The following is a 16,306-nucleotide window of genomic DNA, read 5'->3' on the forward strand; positions in this document are numbered from 1 at the left end:
TGATCCACACATTAATTAAATCCTCTATATAGTATTTTTACTTTGCTATCTTGAATAGATAAATAATCTCGAATATAGACATACAGGTACAGTTACGTTGATATACACCTTTGTACAAGGTGTCAAAAAATTTTTTATCACAGCGTTTTTTTAAGACGATTTTATAGCTTCGAAATTCATCTTGACACGATTTTCAATGTCAAATTATTTTTCTATTGCATCATGTGATACTCATTAGGAGGAACAAAACTTCTGTTTTCTTAGAAAAAATGTTTGAAATTTCATTAATTCCTAGATTGATTTTATTTATACTTTAAGGTCAGATATGACATCAAATAATGTCAATACTAATATCTAGTTATTTGTCAATTTACAGCATCTAAAAAACAAGACATCTTCGAGACAGCGTGGGTTTTCTTTCCAACTTTCTTAACTTTCAACAATAAAATTTTCGTCAAACGATACAATCTATCCAACAAAGTTCTTGTACACAGCCAATCTCGTAAGAACATAGATCTTCTTCAAGTATTATTCTTCACAATGCTTCGTGTGGAATTTCTACTTGACGAGTTATTATTAAACGATTAAAAGCTTATTATTATACGATAATGTAATATCGTAGAATAACTTTGATTGGAGATCAGCTGAAATTAGAAAACACCGTGTACGCCGTCTTTTTGTGGTTTGTTTACATCCAAGAGCGCCTAGTAACAGCGACGCGAGAAAAGATAAGCAGCGTCAAAACAGAAGTACGGTTTCATATTTCAAGGAGTGGCAATCGAGAGGCCAGAGTATGTGAGCCGAAAAGAGTGTGTGTGTGTGTGTGTGTGTGTGCGTGCGCGTGCGTGCGTGCGTGCGTGCGTGCGTGCGTGTGTGCGTGCGTGCGTGCGTGCGTGCGTGCGTGCGTGCGTGCGTGCGTGCGTGCGTGTGTGTGTGTGTGTGTGTGTGTGTGTGTGTGCAGGACCGAGCAGGAATGCATTGGCGAGGTTCAGAGTTGATCGAGACGTCGAAGCATAGAGTCGTTAGAATTGAGTTGCGAGTGTTGTCGAGTGTTAGAGTTGCTAGTGAGAGAGAGAGAGTTACCAAATAGTTGTCAAGTTATTTGATGTAAATACGAGCGTTGCATTTAGTTTTCCTGTTAATCAAACATCGTTTCTCTGTCTAACTAATATCTGTATTTTCAATCCATTATTAATAAATTATAATTAATCGGACAAAATTACACCTTTAATATATTCCGATATGGTGGGTCCTTAGGTTTATTGAGGGTCGAAGTGACGTTACGCAGGCTGGTTGTTGTCCGGTGGCGCGAGCTGGCGCGGGCTGGCGTGCAGATGTTTTAGGCGGCGTAACAACAAGGAAGATCCTAGAAAATGAGAAGGGTGGATTAGAAGAACGAAGAAAACTCGAAGAAGATACAAAAGAAGAAACTACAGAGACAGAAGTCAATTCAAAAGGTATATTAAATAATAAGTGCGATTTACTTGATACCGAAAGAGCTATTGAAATTAATGATACGGTTCAAGATATTAAATTTACTGAAGGTAGAAGCCGCACTCAAAATGATATGGAAGATGTAGTAGAAGATTCACAAGAATTATCTAATAAAAGTAAGTTATCAGAAATAAGGATTGCACTTAACAAAATTGAATATACAAAAACTATTTTACGGAATAAAAAGAATTCATTAGAAAGAGAAAGAGGAGTAAGGGAAAAGAAGAAAATGTACAGACAGAAATTATTTCAAAAAATATATCAGATGATAAATGTGATTTGCTTTAGAAAAAAAAAAAAAAATATTATCCACAAACTACATTAGGAATTTATCTATTTTAGTGAGGAGAAAGAGAAAGGATAGAGGAGTTGATCAATAGACTGTGGATTTTGAAGCGTTTATGAAAAACTTACAATTTTAATAAAATATTCAATGTAAAGTCTTTGTTATAATATTCAGATAGATAGATGAAAAAAATACTGAATTTGCATAATTACTCATGGCTTATTGATCAATCATGCGACTCGTTCAGAGGTAACTCGAGTTGTAAAGGCGACAATTTATTAAAAATGGTATATCTGACGTACGATGCATTTGCTCATGTTAAACTATTTAAATAAGTATAAAAATCACGCGAAAAAAAATCTACTGAAAATAATGTTGAACTAGTTAATAATAATAAATCATATAGTGAAACACAAACCTTAAATCAAGATTTTAAGTTCAAAAAAAAAAAGAAAGAAGAAGAAAGAAGTTGATAAAATGACAGCAATAAAATGACCAAAAATTGAATTACGATCCCGAGCATCAACTCGCTGATCTTCAAGTAGAATGTTCCGACAAAGACAGGACGACACAAGAGTTCGAGAAGCACATAGAGGACATGAAGGAGGAAGTGCAAAAATTAGAATTGCAACTCGACGAGTTACAAAAAAAAGAAAAACACACACGCACGTAAAAAGAGTTCAATCTTTTGGAATACAAATGGAAGAACTAACAATAAAATTAGAAGAAATAACACAGAAGAAATAAGTCACCAATATGAAATTACCTGATGGCTGATGTTGATCGTTGACGTTTATAATGATTGAATTTCGTCCACGGCGCCATCTGGATCCTTGTTGAAAAATTCAAATAGCCGCAACAGCACCATTGAGCTCATCACGTTTGTTGGTGAGTCGAGGAGCTGGAGGATTTCTCATCCTCAAGGACATAAATTTCACCGGTTCCGGTAATGTTTTTTACATGGTCCAAGCATTCGAAATCACAACATCGCTTTCCAAGACGAAATTTCCTGCATGGCTGTAGTAAACAGAAATCGATCAATTGTACAGATCAATCGTCACTCGACTGCTCGAGAATTCAGGTCATCCAGAGAATAGAATAGAGACGTGGAAAAATGTAGTGCGATCATCGCAGTGGGAGGAAATAGGGGGATAGGGACCAAATGAATGAACGAGATGTTAAGGACAACTGACGACAAGTTCTTCTTTTGTCGAGAATTGCATGTTTGTGAATGGTTTGTGGGTGGTTAGGTGGAGAGAATTGAAGAGTTTGGAGGTGACTGGAAGAGTGTTTTGGGCAAGGTAGATTGCAGAATGGTTGCGGTAGCATTGTGTTAATTATGGGTTTGTACATGTAATCTTTGTATGTATCACTACATAGAACCTAACGTATATTTTTAATAATACATCAGAGTTTTAGTTATTTCATAGCTATGAATTTTATACTCTATAATCTTGACGTTTTATTTCACAGAAGCGTTTGAATATCCATAAAAATTAAATGAACCAATGTATTCATTATCTTATAGAGAAGATATATTATTTTTAATTATGTTCCAATTATTTATCATGATCCTGATTTCCTTATTCTGAAAATTTGAAAGGAAGTTTTGTAGTTTGATACTTTCAGCGACAAAGGGTCAATATTGCTTTAGTATATTTCGTCACATATACATGTATATCTATATATCCACCGAAAATGCGCTCTTGTAGACAAACGCTCGATTCGCGTCATAGCTTTTAAAGCTTGTCGCATCTCAATCAGTTGGAAAAAGTTTTTCCTGTAGCATATTTTATTTTTACGAACCAACAAGGTCTTTGTTTATTTCCTTCTTTTTTTTGCTCCAATTCCCCCATTGTTTTTTCAAGGATAGTATTTCAGAGCCATTAGTCAAGTTCATTGTAACAATAAACGTACGTTTCGGAAACATTTTGTGCTGTGAAACAGAATACACTAAAGTTTGAAGGTCACATCGATTTTCGAAAGTTTATAAATGGAGGTGTATGACAGTATCACCAGCTGTTGCTGTCCCCAAGCGCCAAAATACGTTCTGACTACTATTTTATGTATCTCACAGAAGTATGTCTTCATTCATCATCTCCCATGCCATCCACCAACGTGTTCTTAACATGTTATCTCCTAGTAAAATATTGATGTTGAGTCAGATATCCAACTGAATAATCTTTTCGGTGTCTACTATAAGACATTTAAAACCAAGGCTCGTACACACGTGTGCTTATACGTCAGATGTAATACTTAACAGGAAACCTGCTTATATTAATATTAAATTTATGCATAGTAGGATGTTCGACCTTTGTAAAAATGAAATTATAATACATACAGTTTCACCGTGGAAAAGTGAATCTTTCTAGCATGTCCACGCAAATGCAGGGTAGGGGAGGACTGTGCATGCACCAAACAACTTTACGTTCGTAATTTTTCACACAAATGTACAACTGTAGGGAAAAAATTATCTCTGATTTTTCGGATGTTAGGAATCGACAATATCGCATAACGGAATGCTGTGTTCTACGTATTCTATTTTTGTTACGAAAGTGGTACAAACGAAGTCCACATAAGAATAGTACAACAAAATCGGTTGAGGTTAGGTTATCGTGCAGATATCGCGGCTTTTGCATTGGAAATCACGCAACTGCCAGTCTCGTCGTTCCTTGTAAACGAAAGAAAGGTATTGTAATCGGTCGGAATTAACATAAAACTAGTCGCATGCGACCATATGGCCTGAATGGTGAATAAACGAGAGTAGAGCGCGAGCTATGTGATTCTAACCGTTTAGGCGGAAACTAATGATTGTAACCAGAGCCGAGATATATGCCAATATTACTTTGCTCGACAAAGCGTATAAGATGAGGAGAGAATCGCGATAAGGTAGAACAAGAGACAGATATTCTCTACGTAAAGCAAGTCTGTCAACTAGATTGAAATCCTATAGCTATAACTACAGTGAATCCATATTCTGGCGAATTGTCTTTTCACAAATGAAGCTTCTGAAGAACGGAATTGATACAATACAATAACTACTGTTCATTCGTAACTACTGTTGTAAGAATCTATATATTTGTCTATCTATATCTATATATATCGATCTATATATATTTGTCAGAATGTCATTTTATCAAAAAACCCATTCTCTGTAATCATAGTTTAACGAAGCATAATTAATAGAAGAGGTAGAGCGTTAAGTGGAGATGATTTAATCACAGTTAAGTAGATAAATCTCTATATTAGTCTCTTTAATTAAAATGTTCTACGTTTTATTTGCGTCATTTTTTTCCTTCATCCAATTTAAAATGTTTAAATAACAATAGCCTATACAATATAATTTTATGTAAAAAAATTGATTGTACCATGTTTATTACAGATATTTAACATTTTTGTGTACATACAAAATTTAAATTATACCTCGCTTGAGAACAAAAATTCTATTTGTTTTCCTAACATGTACTAATAATTATTGATCAAAATAGAAAAAGCTGGAGGAGATTACTTAGGAAGATTACTTAGCATCTCATATTCCTGTCAAGGCTCGAACGTTTTATCTTCCTTTAGATTTTCCTAAGTTTCCATTTCTCTGACTTGCTATTTGAGTTAGCTTAGTATACGTGCTATACATAAGTATGTATAGTGTCATGATCGCGACAGTCTTGAGTTACCCACGCTTTATCCTCTGTAAACTATTTATAAAAGAAGAACAAATTACATGTTAGAACTTTCATTCAATTTACCAATACAAATAATTTTAAACAAGAAAAAAGACCTAATGCAGTGGTTTCAACTTAAACATATCCAACAGTTATTTACGAATAAATAGTATAAATCTTTTAGCAACATGAAATTCGCGATATTTATTCAAATATTTATATTTACAGTGCGGCATCAGCAAAGAAAACGTGTTTATCGAAACGTGCGCTATCGATTTTATGCTTTTGCCACGCAAACAGGGAAATTGCAACTCAAAATTGAATTCGCACTGCAAAGCGTTGACGTTACGTTACTGTGTTCTACGTATTCTATTTTGTTACGAAAGTGGTACAAACGAAGTCCACATAAGAATAGTACAACAAAATCGGTTGAGGTTAGGTTATCGTGCAGATATCGCGGCTTTTGCATTGCAAATCACGCAACTGCCAGTCTCGTCGTTCCTTGTAAACGAAAGAAAGGTATTGTAATCGGTCGGAATTAACATAAAACTCGTCGCATGCGACCATATGGCCTGAATGGTGAATAAACGAGAGTAGAGCGCGAGCTATGTGATTCTAACCGTTTAGGCGGAAACTAATGATTGTAACCAGAGCCGAGATATATGCCAATATTACTTTGCTCGACAAAGCGTATAAGATGAGGAGAGAATCGCGATAAGGTAGAACAAGAGACAGATATTCTCTACGTAAAGCAAGTCTGTCAACTAGATTCAAATCCTATAGCTATAACTACAGTGAATCCATATTCTGGCGAATTGTCTTTTCACAAATGAAGCTTCTGAAGAACGGAATTGATACAATAACTACTGTTCATTCATAACTACTGTTGTAAGAGTCTATATATTTGTCTATCTATATCTATATATATATCGATCTATATATATTTGTCAGAATGTCATTTTATCAAAAAACCCATCCTCTGTAATCATAGTTTATTGATTATTATAATCATTATTAATTTAACATTTTTGTGTACATACAAAATTTAAATTATACCTCGCTTGAGAACAAAAATTCTATTTATTTTCCTAACATGTACTAATAATTATTGATCAAACTAGAAAAAGCTGGAGGAGATTACTTAGGAAGATTACTTAGCATCTTATATTCCTATATTTATGTATAGTAAAATGGCTTGTATCCATTTTCATGAATTATAACTGACATTTCAAAGCATTCATGTAGATATGTAACTCTCGTTAATTAATAATTTAACAATGCGTCATGAAACGTATCATTTTCGTTTCTTCCTTTGTTTCGTTATACACAGGAACGAATTTGTAAATAAAGATGTATAATCAACGATAACATATGACAGCGAGTATAATAACTGTCAGCAAAGGAAGAGGTCGGTAAAATGATTGTGGTTCAGTGTATCGGTAAATAAGCTTTGACAGACGTTGCCGGGGGACTCGGTGTCGGTGAAACCGCGTCGATGAAATGATTGTCAGTAATTTAAAGATAACCCAATTTATTGATCTGTCTCCCTTTCATGGCGTTGTACGTCTCTCTATAAAACATATTCTACCTCGGAGGGCTGAAAAATTTAACTTGGTCTCACTGGACTGGACTGTAAGTAAGAAAATTGAAATGCAAAATCCACGTGTGAGCGCAACGGTTTAGATGGAAAGTTCGATAGGACAATTATATATATTAGCCTGAAAGAAAGCTCGTGGCTTCGCACGCAACACGTAATTTCCCTCGCTGAAATAATCCTATTACAACGATACGATTTAAAATTTTCCTTAACAGACCTCGCAATGTAATTCTTCATCTACAATTTTTTATTCGGCCTGAAACAAGAGACTTTCGAAGCCTTATAGAGTCTCGCGAATCTAAAAGTCAGGTTTCAACGTATTTTCGCGTCTTATTCTATAATACTGAAGACATTAAAGGTGTTAACGATTATTGTCTCACTATGTACGTACATCAAACGAGTACTTACGTAAGAGACGAATGGAAATGGAAACAGCCGAGAATAATTGAAGATAATTTGAATACGTTCCAGGCTATAATACAATTTCTCGTGAACCGTAATTGATTCGCAGAAGGGAATTGCTGCTTCTCACGACTAGCAAAGTGTTTCGCAAAAAAAAAAAAAAAAAAAGTAAAGAAAAATGGTATCGGAAGGATAGAAAAAAAGCGGTGGCCTACATCAAGCAATCTTCATGCCGATAATGCATTTATTATTCAGTTCGTTCATTTTCTATCGCGTAACAGACACTGGGATAACTGACAGAACGAGCGTATAAATCTTGCATCTCTCGACCTGACTTCTCCCGATGGAAAAATATTTACTGGTCTGGAATCGTGCATCGCTAATTAGTAAAAAAGTAATAAGCAAGAAAGCAATTATACTACCGGATTGGTATTTCTATTTTATTGGAGATTAATTAACCTGAGTAAACCAACAAAAACTTATCGAAAATCAATCGAAATTAAATCACCTTTTCAAACAGGCTATAAATAGCCAACTAATATTTGCAGTAATAAACTTCACTTTCGAATAAAGTATACGCTCTATAAATTGTAAATTGATAATTTCGTTATTATATCATTTTTCTTAGTCTAAACTGAATTCAGTGAAAAGAGCTTTCAATTGAATTACACACTTCATTAGTTTATGAATTATATTCGTTACCATACGTACAAAAGAAGGTTGACTGGTTTAAAAATTCAAAGGGTAGAACCTCCAAGCTCACGATTGGAAACAGATTCAGTTCAATGGTTTAATTTGCCATTTAATTGAATTCTCTGGCAATTTCAGCGAACTGTGGGCTTTAGAAGTGTCCAGCATTCAAAGGCAAGACCTCCTCCATCTTTCTCTTTCTTTCAGTTCCAACCTCAAGTAATTGACCTGTTAATTCGACGCTATATTTACATGCTCGCAAGGGATTCAGACGACTTCATTGCGTTAAATTCGCAATTTAGCAAACACGAATGTCTCAATCAATTTGTAGTTCGAAACAAATAAAAGATAATCAATTTTTCAAAATAACAATCGATATGTTCAATGCATTTGTCGATGCATTTGATCGTTATGTTCATTTAGCATTTTTATAATAAAAGCGTAGAACACATGTACATACACATAATATTCCATGAAATGATTTATACAGACTATGAGTCTCGTTTTATCATATTATAAAAGAATGAATTTTTCCCAATAAATGTAACTTCATACAAAATCTCGTTTAAAAAATTCAGTTTTTATTCTCATCAAATTAATTTAATATCGGAATATGTCATTTTAGTCGTTATAAAAATTTTATGTCAAAAAGCGTTCGCAGATACATATATAAATAAATGTCCAATCCTATGCATTTATTTAAGCTGAAATCTGAACTTAAATATTTATTAACAATATTCTGACGAATATGTAATGAAAGATAAAAGCAGCTTTATTTTTTTTATAGGATGGCTCATGTTTTTTATTCATTTTATGCTTTTCGTTGTCAGCGCGTAACTACCTATCAGCCGCATGAATGCCAGGTTTTACTACTCAGAAGCGAAGAAGCGAAGAAGCAAATATACGTTACCTTGCATGGAAAAACGTTAGATACATATAAAAGTCATAACGTAGCTATTTACACATGGGGAATATTTATTTTTGTATGAAATATTTTTGCTTCTGAATTCTCATTATAAATGTACGTCCATTTCCTACGTTAAAGTACGTCTCTGCTTTGAAAACCTTCATTTAAATATAACGGTTAACAAAATATTATTAGAGAAATATTAAAACGAGACGCTAAAAGAACATTTTAATAAAGTACAAATGATTATTTGTTCTTTGTTAAATTACACTGCTGTAACTCTAATTTTATTAAATTCAAAATGAATCATTTATAAACTGAACCGGAATATAAAATTTTATTCCGCAAAAATCATAAAGTTGAAAGTTAGGAACGAATAACAAATGAATAACCTAGTTTCATTAAAAGGCACGTGTACGCCAATCCGCGTAATAACTTTGACACTCCAATTATTATAAAATATGTATCCTTAAGGGATTTTTTGCGCGAATGCAAAATACTTTTCATACGTGCAACTGAATAAATGGGGCGTGATTTTCAATATTTCCTTTTGTAGAATTTATAACAAAGTAACTTTTTCACAAATGTTTTCGCTAACATTTTTACAACGTAAATGTCTTCTTTTGTAATTAATAATTTCAACATTTCTCTGAACAGTTTCGTTGCGATAAAAAAAATATACAAAGCTTATGACGTGCTTGTTTAAAAATATTTATACGGAACAAGACTTTGAATTTGTCAGACCAATCGTTCTAACGAACGAATAAATTAAACGACTCGTAACAAAGAATTATTCCTGTCCATGTTTCTCTTTGTAAAAGTAATTCAAGGCAAGTTAGATGAATCGCTGTGTACCCTATTCGCATTAACGGTGTGCTTTAGTTTCTCTCTGGTTGTGTTAAGTGTTTAAGTAATGAGCATATACTCACTACGGGCGGGTTGCATACGATCGATATGCACCACTTCAGCCTCGAATTGTAGCAGACGCAGAAACTGCAAACCGAAGGCCCCGGCTCAAACGTAAGATCATGTCGAATGGTTTCTCCTTGAAAGTCAGCACAGCGGTTGTTTATAGCATCTGAAAACGATTCTCAGCTTGAATATCTTTGCCATTCGACGGTCGTACGCGCAGTTACGTTAACCGTTTCAACGCCACTCAGCGTGATCATGCTGTACGCATAGTGTGGTGAACTGTGTCGCGATGTTTGGTTACGATTGTCAATTCACAGCGCGCTCGGTTCCGAACGTAGCTTGTCGCTAGTCTATCAGAGTTTCCTCTCGTAATTACTTTTCTTTCAAATAATCGTAAACCAAATAAAGAAAAAACTAATGTATAAATTACCTCTTGAATTGGAAAACCAATTACAGAACGTCACACAAACAAAAGGTAAAGCACGAATATTTGGCAACCTTTTGACTCTTTAGTGTAACGTTTCTGATATAGCTGATGAAGTGAAGCGTGAACGCGTTGAAAGGTATGTTTCGACAAAAAAAAAGAGCAGTGCAATCGAGTTGATCGGCACTTCTCGTAAATAAATAAACGAAGCGCTATTGCGCTTCATGGTACAATCCGATACGGATTTTTAAAACATCCCTGATACTGAAACGGCTAATAGCGTTACGAAAACGATCGTGCCAGGAAATTTTTGATCAACGGATCCGCATTGCGGCTGCCACGATGCTTCTACGTAGCATGGATGCTTTATCGATGAAGCACGATTGAAATTGGATATTCTATTTCTTACTGGGGAGAGAGTTTTCATATCGTGTTTACTGTTTCACTTCGCAAGTGTGCTTTACAGTATACGTTAGAACTTGAAATCGAGCTATTTGAGTTAAAGTCGCTTGTAGCTTGAAATGACGTTTAAAGGATATAAGAATAATAGAAGGCTAAAATTCAAAAGTGTATATATACATTACTAATATATAATGCCTATAATATATAATATAATAAATAATAATGCCTATATATCGACTAATTTATCAATTAATTAAATCCGTGTATATCAAGTTTTCTATAATTTAGTACTTTCGTGTAACTACAGAAATTTGATGCAATATAAAACTTGATTAAAACAGCGATTCATTAGGAAACGAGAATAATGATGCAAATATTTTTTGTAGCCATTATATAGGATTTCGATCGCATAATTAATCAGTATCAACTTACCAGTCTTTAACGGAAGAACAAAAAGAAGGGCAGGCGGTACACAGACCGCAATCATGATCATTTTCAAGTAGAATCTCAAACTGCCGTACATCTTTGAAAACTTCGTTAGTCGTAAGGGATCAAAGGATGATGTCCGCGCTGCGGAAAATAGATGAGAAGCGGCTATTTCAACAACCACCGTGTAGGTACTGCACTAGCCAGAAGTATCTGCGACAGAAATCAGAATACACTCGTTTTCGCATGGTTGGATCAATTTCGCGTGGGACTAACCTGATTGAACCTAACGCGGGATAATTGCTCAACTCACGACCTTAACCAGCCCGCTTGATTCTCTGTAAATGCTTGAAATTGACGCTTGGATTCTTTCCAGATTAACTAGCTTTGCCCTCCCCCCCCTCCCGTTATCTATTTTCTTAGATCGACTTAAACTGCCGCAACATATTATCTTTCTTCTTTTCTTTTCTTTTCTTTTCTTTTGATCTTTTAAAGCCCTAAATCGCTGGCTATTATATTTTGTACACTCAATTACTCTGTAAGTCATAAGTACATATGTTTTACAACGTTATTTGTCATATTTCAGTTAAACCCCAGAAAAGCCAGAAATATATTTGCAGCGTGTTTTAACGCGTCCCTGGCAAAGATCTCAAAAACGAGTTGCGACACAATTTAAAGCGACAAATAGCACCGCGTATCTCGTTGTGGTAACACACGGTTCGCCAGCTTTTTAAAAGCGCTCTCCGTTTGCTTTTTCCTCTCTTCCCTGTCTCTTCGTTTTTTCTTAACGAGCAAAACCATTTTCGCGAGGACGAGAGTACGGAAATGACGTACTGGCAATTTTGTTTTGCGATAATACAAGCAGCTCGGTTTCAGTGAATTAAACTTGGCCCCAAGCTTCTACTTATCCCTACCTTCCTTTCCTTTATTTTCCCTTCTATATCGGTTTTGCGGTTTTCCACATTTCCATCACAATAAACCATGTTTTTTCTCGATTTTACATGTTAGCCAATGATTCGCGGCAAAAGCGTCGACTGTAAAGATATTTGTAGTTGCAATAGCAACAAGTATGTTTTCTCAAATAGAAAATATTGGGAGCGTACACGCTGGCAAAACAATTCATGAATAGCTCGTCCTCTGCTTGTTATTTGTTTCCATACTGTTAGCAAACAAATTCATGAAACATACTGGTATAGCGTAAAATGAACATAAAAGTTTTGCGTACACTTGAGAGCTGAACTTTGGCTGTTATACGTATATTATATATATACGCACACAGTTATGTATATGTATATATATATATATAGAAAATTCCTTAGAACTTTGAGCTTAATAACATATTAAAATCATTAACATTAAGGAGGTGAACTTTACTTACCAATTACCAAAGTTTCTTCCGCCAAATAATACATAAAAATTGAAAAAGATAATGTAACTAGTTTTAACTTTTTTTTGTGTTATAATTTGAATCACTCGATTTATCCGACTGAGGATGGTCGATCGCAATCTCAATTTATACGTATTCTCATCGCATGAAATAGATCACACGAGGGATTTTCAAAAGTCGATGGAATATTAATGGCGATTAATTATTTACAGGTGTATTCTGTGCGGCTAAAGCAGACACCTAATGAATTATTGAGTACCAGGAATGTTAGCGGTAAACAGGATTGCGGCTATGAATGATTCTCTAATGTGTATATTAGAGATGAATTTGATAATTTATCCTCATAATATGCAATCCGCTTTTAAGTGTAAATCATAATTAACAATTTCTGTTTGATCAAATATGAAGAGTGGATAAATCGATACGCTTAAATCAATATTAGAATTTCTTAACATTTTTATCAAATATTTTAGCACTGTAGAAGCATCGTAGTAGAGAAATATTAGGTTGTTCCAAAAGTTTCTTTCGTTTTATAAGAAAGTAATAGATGTACAACATTTTTCGTTTTATATTATTTTATTGAATTACGTGTGATCCACCTTTTTCCAATTTAATATAAAATAATATAGAATAACATAACTGTCATTTCTTTATAAAACGAAAGAAACTTGGGACAACCTAATAGGAATTTACTTTTATTATCCATTATAAAAATGGATTGTTAATCCTCTAGGAGATACGAACAATATAATTACAATTAATAAGGAATAAGTTAGCATAACTTAAACCAGCTTTTGCAGAAAGCTATTAGCTGAAGATGTTTATTAAACAATGACAACATGAATTTTCTTAAGTACCCCATTTGGTACTTAATCTACTTCGTAAGTACTGTGTGTCCTAGCCTTCAAAGGATGCAATTTTAACCAGAATGTTTCACATTACCTACCCGTATTGTTTCCTTGTAATATAATTTATATTTACATTATCTACGTTACGTTACATTCTACGCGTTAATGTAATGTGATTTTTATTTCTAATCGAAGTTATTTAAAATTTGTAGTATCTCAATAAAAAATTAACAGCCTGCAAAAACTTCACAGAAGCATTAGTATCTTCGAAACTATTGAATTCAAATGGCTAATATTCTTTAACAATATGCACTCGACGACCTTTATCGAGAGAAGTATGTGACGTAATAGTTAAACTTTCAATTCATATACATATATCGTTTATGAAAAAGTAGTCATTCTGCTTTTGTGATCTGTGACACACTATAAATTCTCATAAGCTAACTAACGCGTAATCTTCTGTAACGTATTAATATAATATAGGTATGTATATCTCGACTTTGAGCAACCAATTGGTGATAAATAAGCTTTAGTACATACTTCTTACACGTAACAAGAGACCAGTTAACATCTCTGCTCTTAAAAGAAAAACGAAAGAAACTCTGAAAAGCTGCAGGGTTCAGGTCGAATAACACCAGCTCAGATAAATGACCCTCTAACTTACCTTTGTCCTCATCGACGTCAGTGATTTTAAAGCTAGTTATAAAGTGCACTTCTCAGCCAGCGTCCACGGCAGTCAATATTATTTAACGGGTCCTAACGCGATGTAAAAAGGGAAAAAGGAGGAAAGAAGGAACAGGGAAGCAAAGAGAAGAAACGAATTTTTCATTTTCTCGAAACTGGATCAAGTTTCAGGCTGCTCGCCAAAGAGTCTGTAGCTAACGAGACAAGATTAGACAAACCACGCTTTAAAATTTCCACAGAATTATAATAATCCTCGAAATCAATACGATTCGTCGATCCATCGCCTGATTAAAAAATGAGATAGGATGAAGCTCACTAGTCGGCCTTTGAACTTTCAATAGTGCTTACGGCTCGTATACTCTAGTTTGAATGCTACAATGTAAGCCAAGTCAGCTGTAACTAGCGTTCGCGTGATTGTCGCTATCTATTATTCACGCGTTACACGTTCACCAGACAAACGCGTCTACCGGTTGACATTGTTTTCTGTCCTGAGTTTCAAAGCAATTATGTTGCTTCGTGTAATCAGATCTCGCCAAACTAACGATAAGTTCTTGTTTGATCTTACACAGTTACTAAAACTATATAAGTTAAACCAATCTAGCCTAAACAAGTAATGTCGTTATATATTCTTTTTTAAATCTATATATTGTTTAATAAACCGTGGTTAGGATATAGTAGCTGACAAAAATATTCGGACAAATATATTTGTAGAAACATTTTAGGAGTGTATTATGCATAGTGGCACCATTTAATACTGTACTGTGACTATCATGGTCGTGTTGGTATTATTCGAAACTAATCTGAAAATCTGTATGGAATTTGTAAGATATTTAGTACGAGTACTGTGCATTACTGATATGTACACAACCGAGACGAGATAACGAAGGTACTGCTCTCCATCGTTCATCGCTACGCGTTGCTAGTAGCAACGTATAATGCATATATATCTCGCAAAGACCATAAAAGTACCCAATGGAACCACGTTTAATATTTGATAATAATGTCCCATTACAGTTTCGTCATTTTCAATTGATTAAACACGACCCTCTCTTTAAAAATTAGAAGATAAAATACGTAATACAAATCTACTCGAAATCTTTTAAACCTTACGGACGACTACTTATGGTCTTTAAAAGCAGCAGGGATTAGCAGAATATTAACTGCGGATTTTTCTCGAGAGGCTCGTAAGGATGAACAGCGACGAGTATCTAGAAGCTATGTACTCACCTGGTCAAGGAGACTCCAACACCAAGGACGTTGGAAGTTTCGAGAAGCGATGATGGAAACTGAAGTAGCACGTCAGGTCAACTCCGGCGAAAACTGCTAAAGAAAGAAAAATCCAACTAATTTGTTTCCAACAATAAAATGAAATTAATTTGTTTCACAAATTATTAACTGGATATTATTCAAAAATTATTCAAAATTCGCTTGATTGATTCACGGCCCGGGACATTTGGGTCATACCATTTTGGTAATGGACGAAAATGGCAGAAGGAAGAAAGACCGTTTTTTTCATATTTCTCTTTCCCCGGGAAACGATGGAATGCCCGAGCACCTTGTTTCATTTCTTCTCGACATCAATTTCAATCTTTTTAAACGAAATATAATCTGAACGATGAAAAGTTCATTCAAATAATGCTCCGCGCCAGACACTCACGAAAATTAAGAAGAAACACGGAAAATTCGCGAATAAAACGGATTTCTTTGTCCCAGTGAGATAATAAATCTCGTACACGTATTGGTTTTTAAAATCAATATATCCACCAATGTGCACTCGTTTAACAAGGGTGATGGAACGTGCCAAAAATCTCTCAAGAGGGTCTTGGCAACGGAAGTGTCGAAAATGTCACAATTATGAATGAAAAATTCGAATAGTTGCTGATTTTACAGTCGAAACCGATAAAGAACTCCAGATATTCCCCCAATTAATTTACAATAAATTCGCGAAAATGATCGATTGCTGACGTCATTGTATTCTAGAAAGATTGTAAAACGATAAGAATTTATTGAAAAAACTTATATTCGATGATAACACTTCTAATAAGAGTACTAAGAGGAGCGATTCTGCACTCACCTTCCTGCCTCGAAGTACCGAACGCAATTAACCGTCCGCCCAGGATGGAACCGTTCGGAACTTTTGTAAGTCACTGCACGGCCGCTGCCTATGGTGGAAATGTAATAGATA

General features: G+C 34.6%; 1 protein-coding gene across 6 annotated transcripts; it reads right to left on the minus strand.

The window, feature by feature from the left end:
* Nucleotides 1-1,152: 1,152 nt before the first annotated feature.
* LOC117160215 (uncharacterized) lies at nucleotides 1,153-16,283 on the minus strand. Of its 6 annotated transcripts, XR_013060942.1 has the most exons (6): nucleotides 16,196-16,283; nucleotides 15,349-15,444; nucleotides 11,209-11,415; nucleotides 9,968-10,116; nucleotides 2,547-2,797; nucleotides 1,153-1,366 (listed from the first exon to the last, which is right to left on the minus strand). XR_013060942.1 is itself a non-coding variant. In XM_076626626.1 (5 exons), exons 3-5 carry the CDS (start codon nucleotides 11,297-11,299, stop codon nucleotides 2,657-2,659), a joined length of 381 nt encoding a protein of 126 aa, XP_076482741.1. In that variant the 5' UTR covers nucleotides 11,300-11,415; nucleotides 15,349-15,441; nucleotides 16,196-16,283; the 3' UTR covers nucleotides 1,153-2,656. The 6 variants fall into 6 exon arrangements, 5 of the variants coding, with proteins under 5 accessions (XP_076482741.1, XP_076482743.1, XP_033196704.1 ...); XM_076626626.1 differs by having other exon boundaries at nucleotides 1,153-2,797; nucleotides 15,349-15,441; XM_076626628.1 differs by having other exon boundaries at nucleotides 1,153-2,797; nucleotides 11,209-11,346.
* Between the last annotated feature and the right edge of the window lie 23 nt (nucleotides 16,284-16,306).

This window comes from Bombus vancouverensis, unplaced genomic scaffold, assembly GCF_051014615.1.
Source record: "Bombus vancouverensis nearcticus unplaced genomic scaffold, iyBomVanc1_principal scaffold0027, whole genome shotgun sequence".
In the NCBI taxonomy this organism is placed as follows: Eukaryota; Metazoa; Arthropoda; class Insecta; order Hymenoptera; family Apidae; genus Bombus; species Bombus vancouverensis.

What these genes read in the sequence shown, in the direction of transcription:
- LOC117160215 (XM_076626626.1), bottom strand. Translation starts at nt 11,299, where the DNA reads ATGTACGGCAGTTTGAGATTCTACTTGAAAATGATCATGATTGCGGTC. An exon ending in TGTTCTTCCGTTAAAGACTG is followed by an intron (nt 10,117 to 11,208) that starts GTAAGTTGATAC and finishes AATCGTTTTCAG; the next exon opens with ATGCTATAAACAACCGCTGT. An exon ending in TCGTATGCAACCCGCCCGTA is followed by an intron (nt 2,798 to 9,967) that starts GTGAGTATATGC and finishes TGTTTACTACAG; the next exon opens with CCATGCAGGAAATTTCGTCT.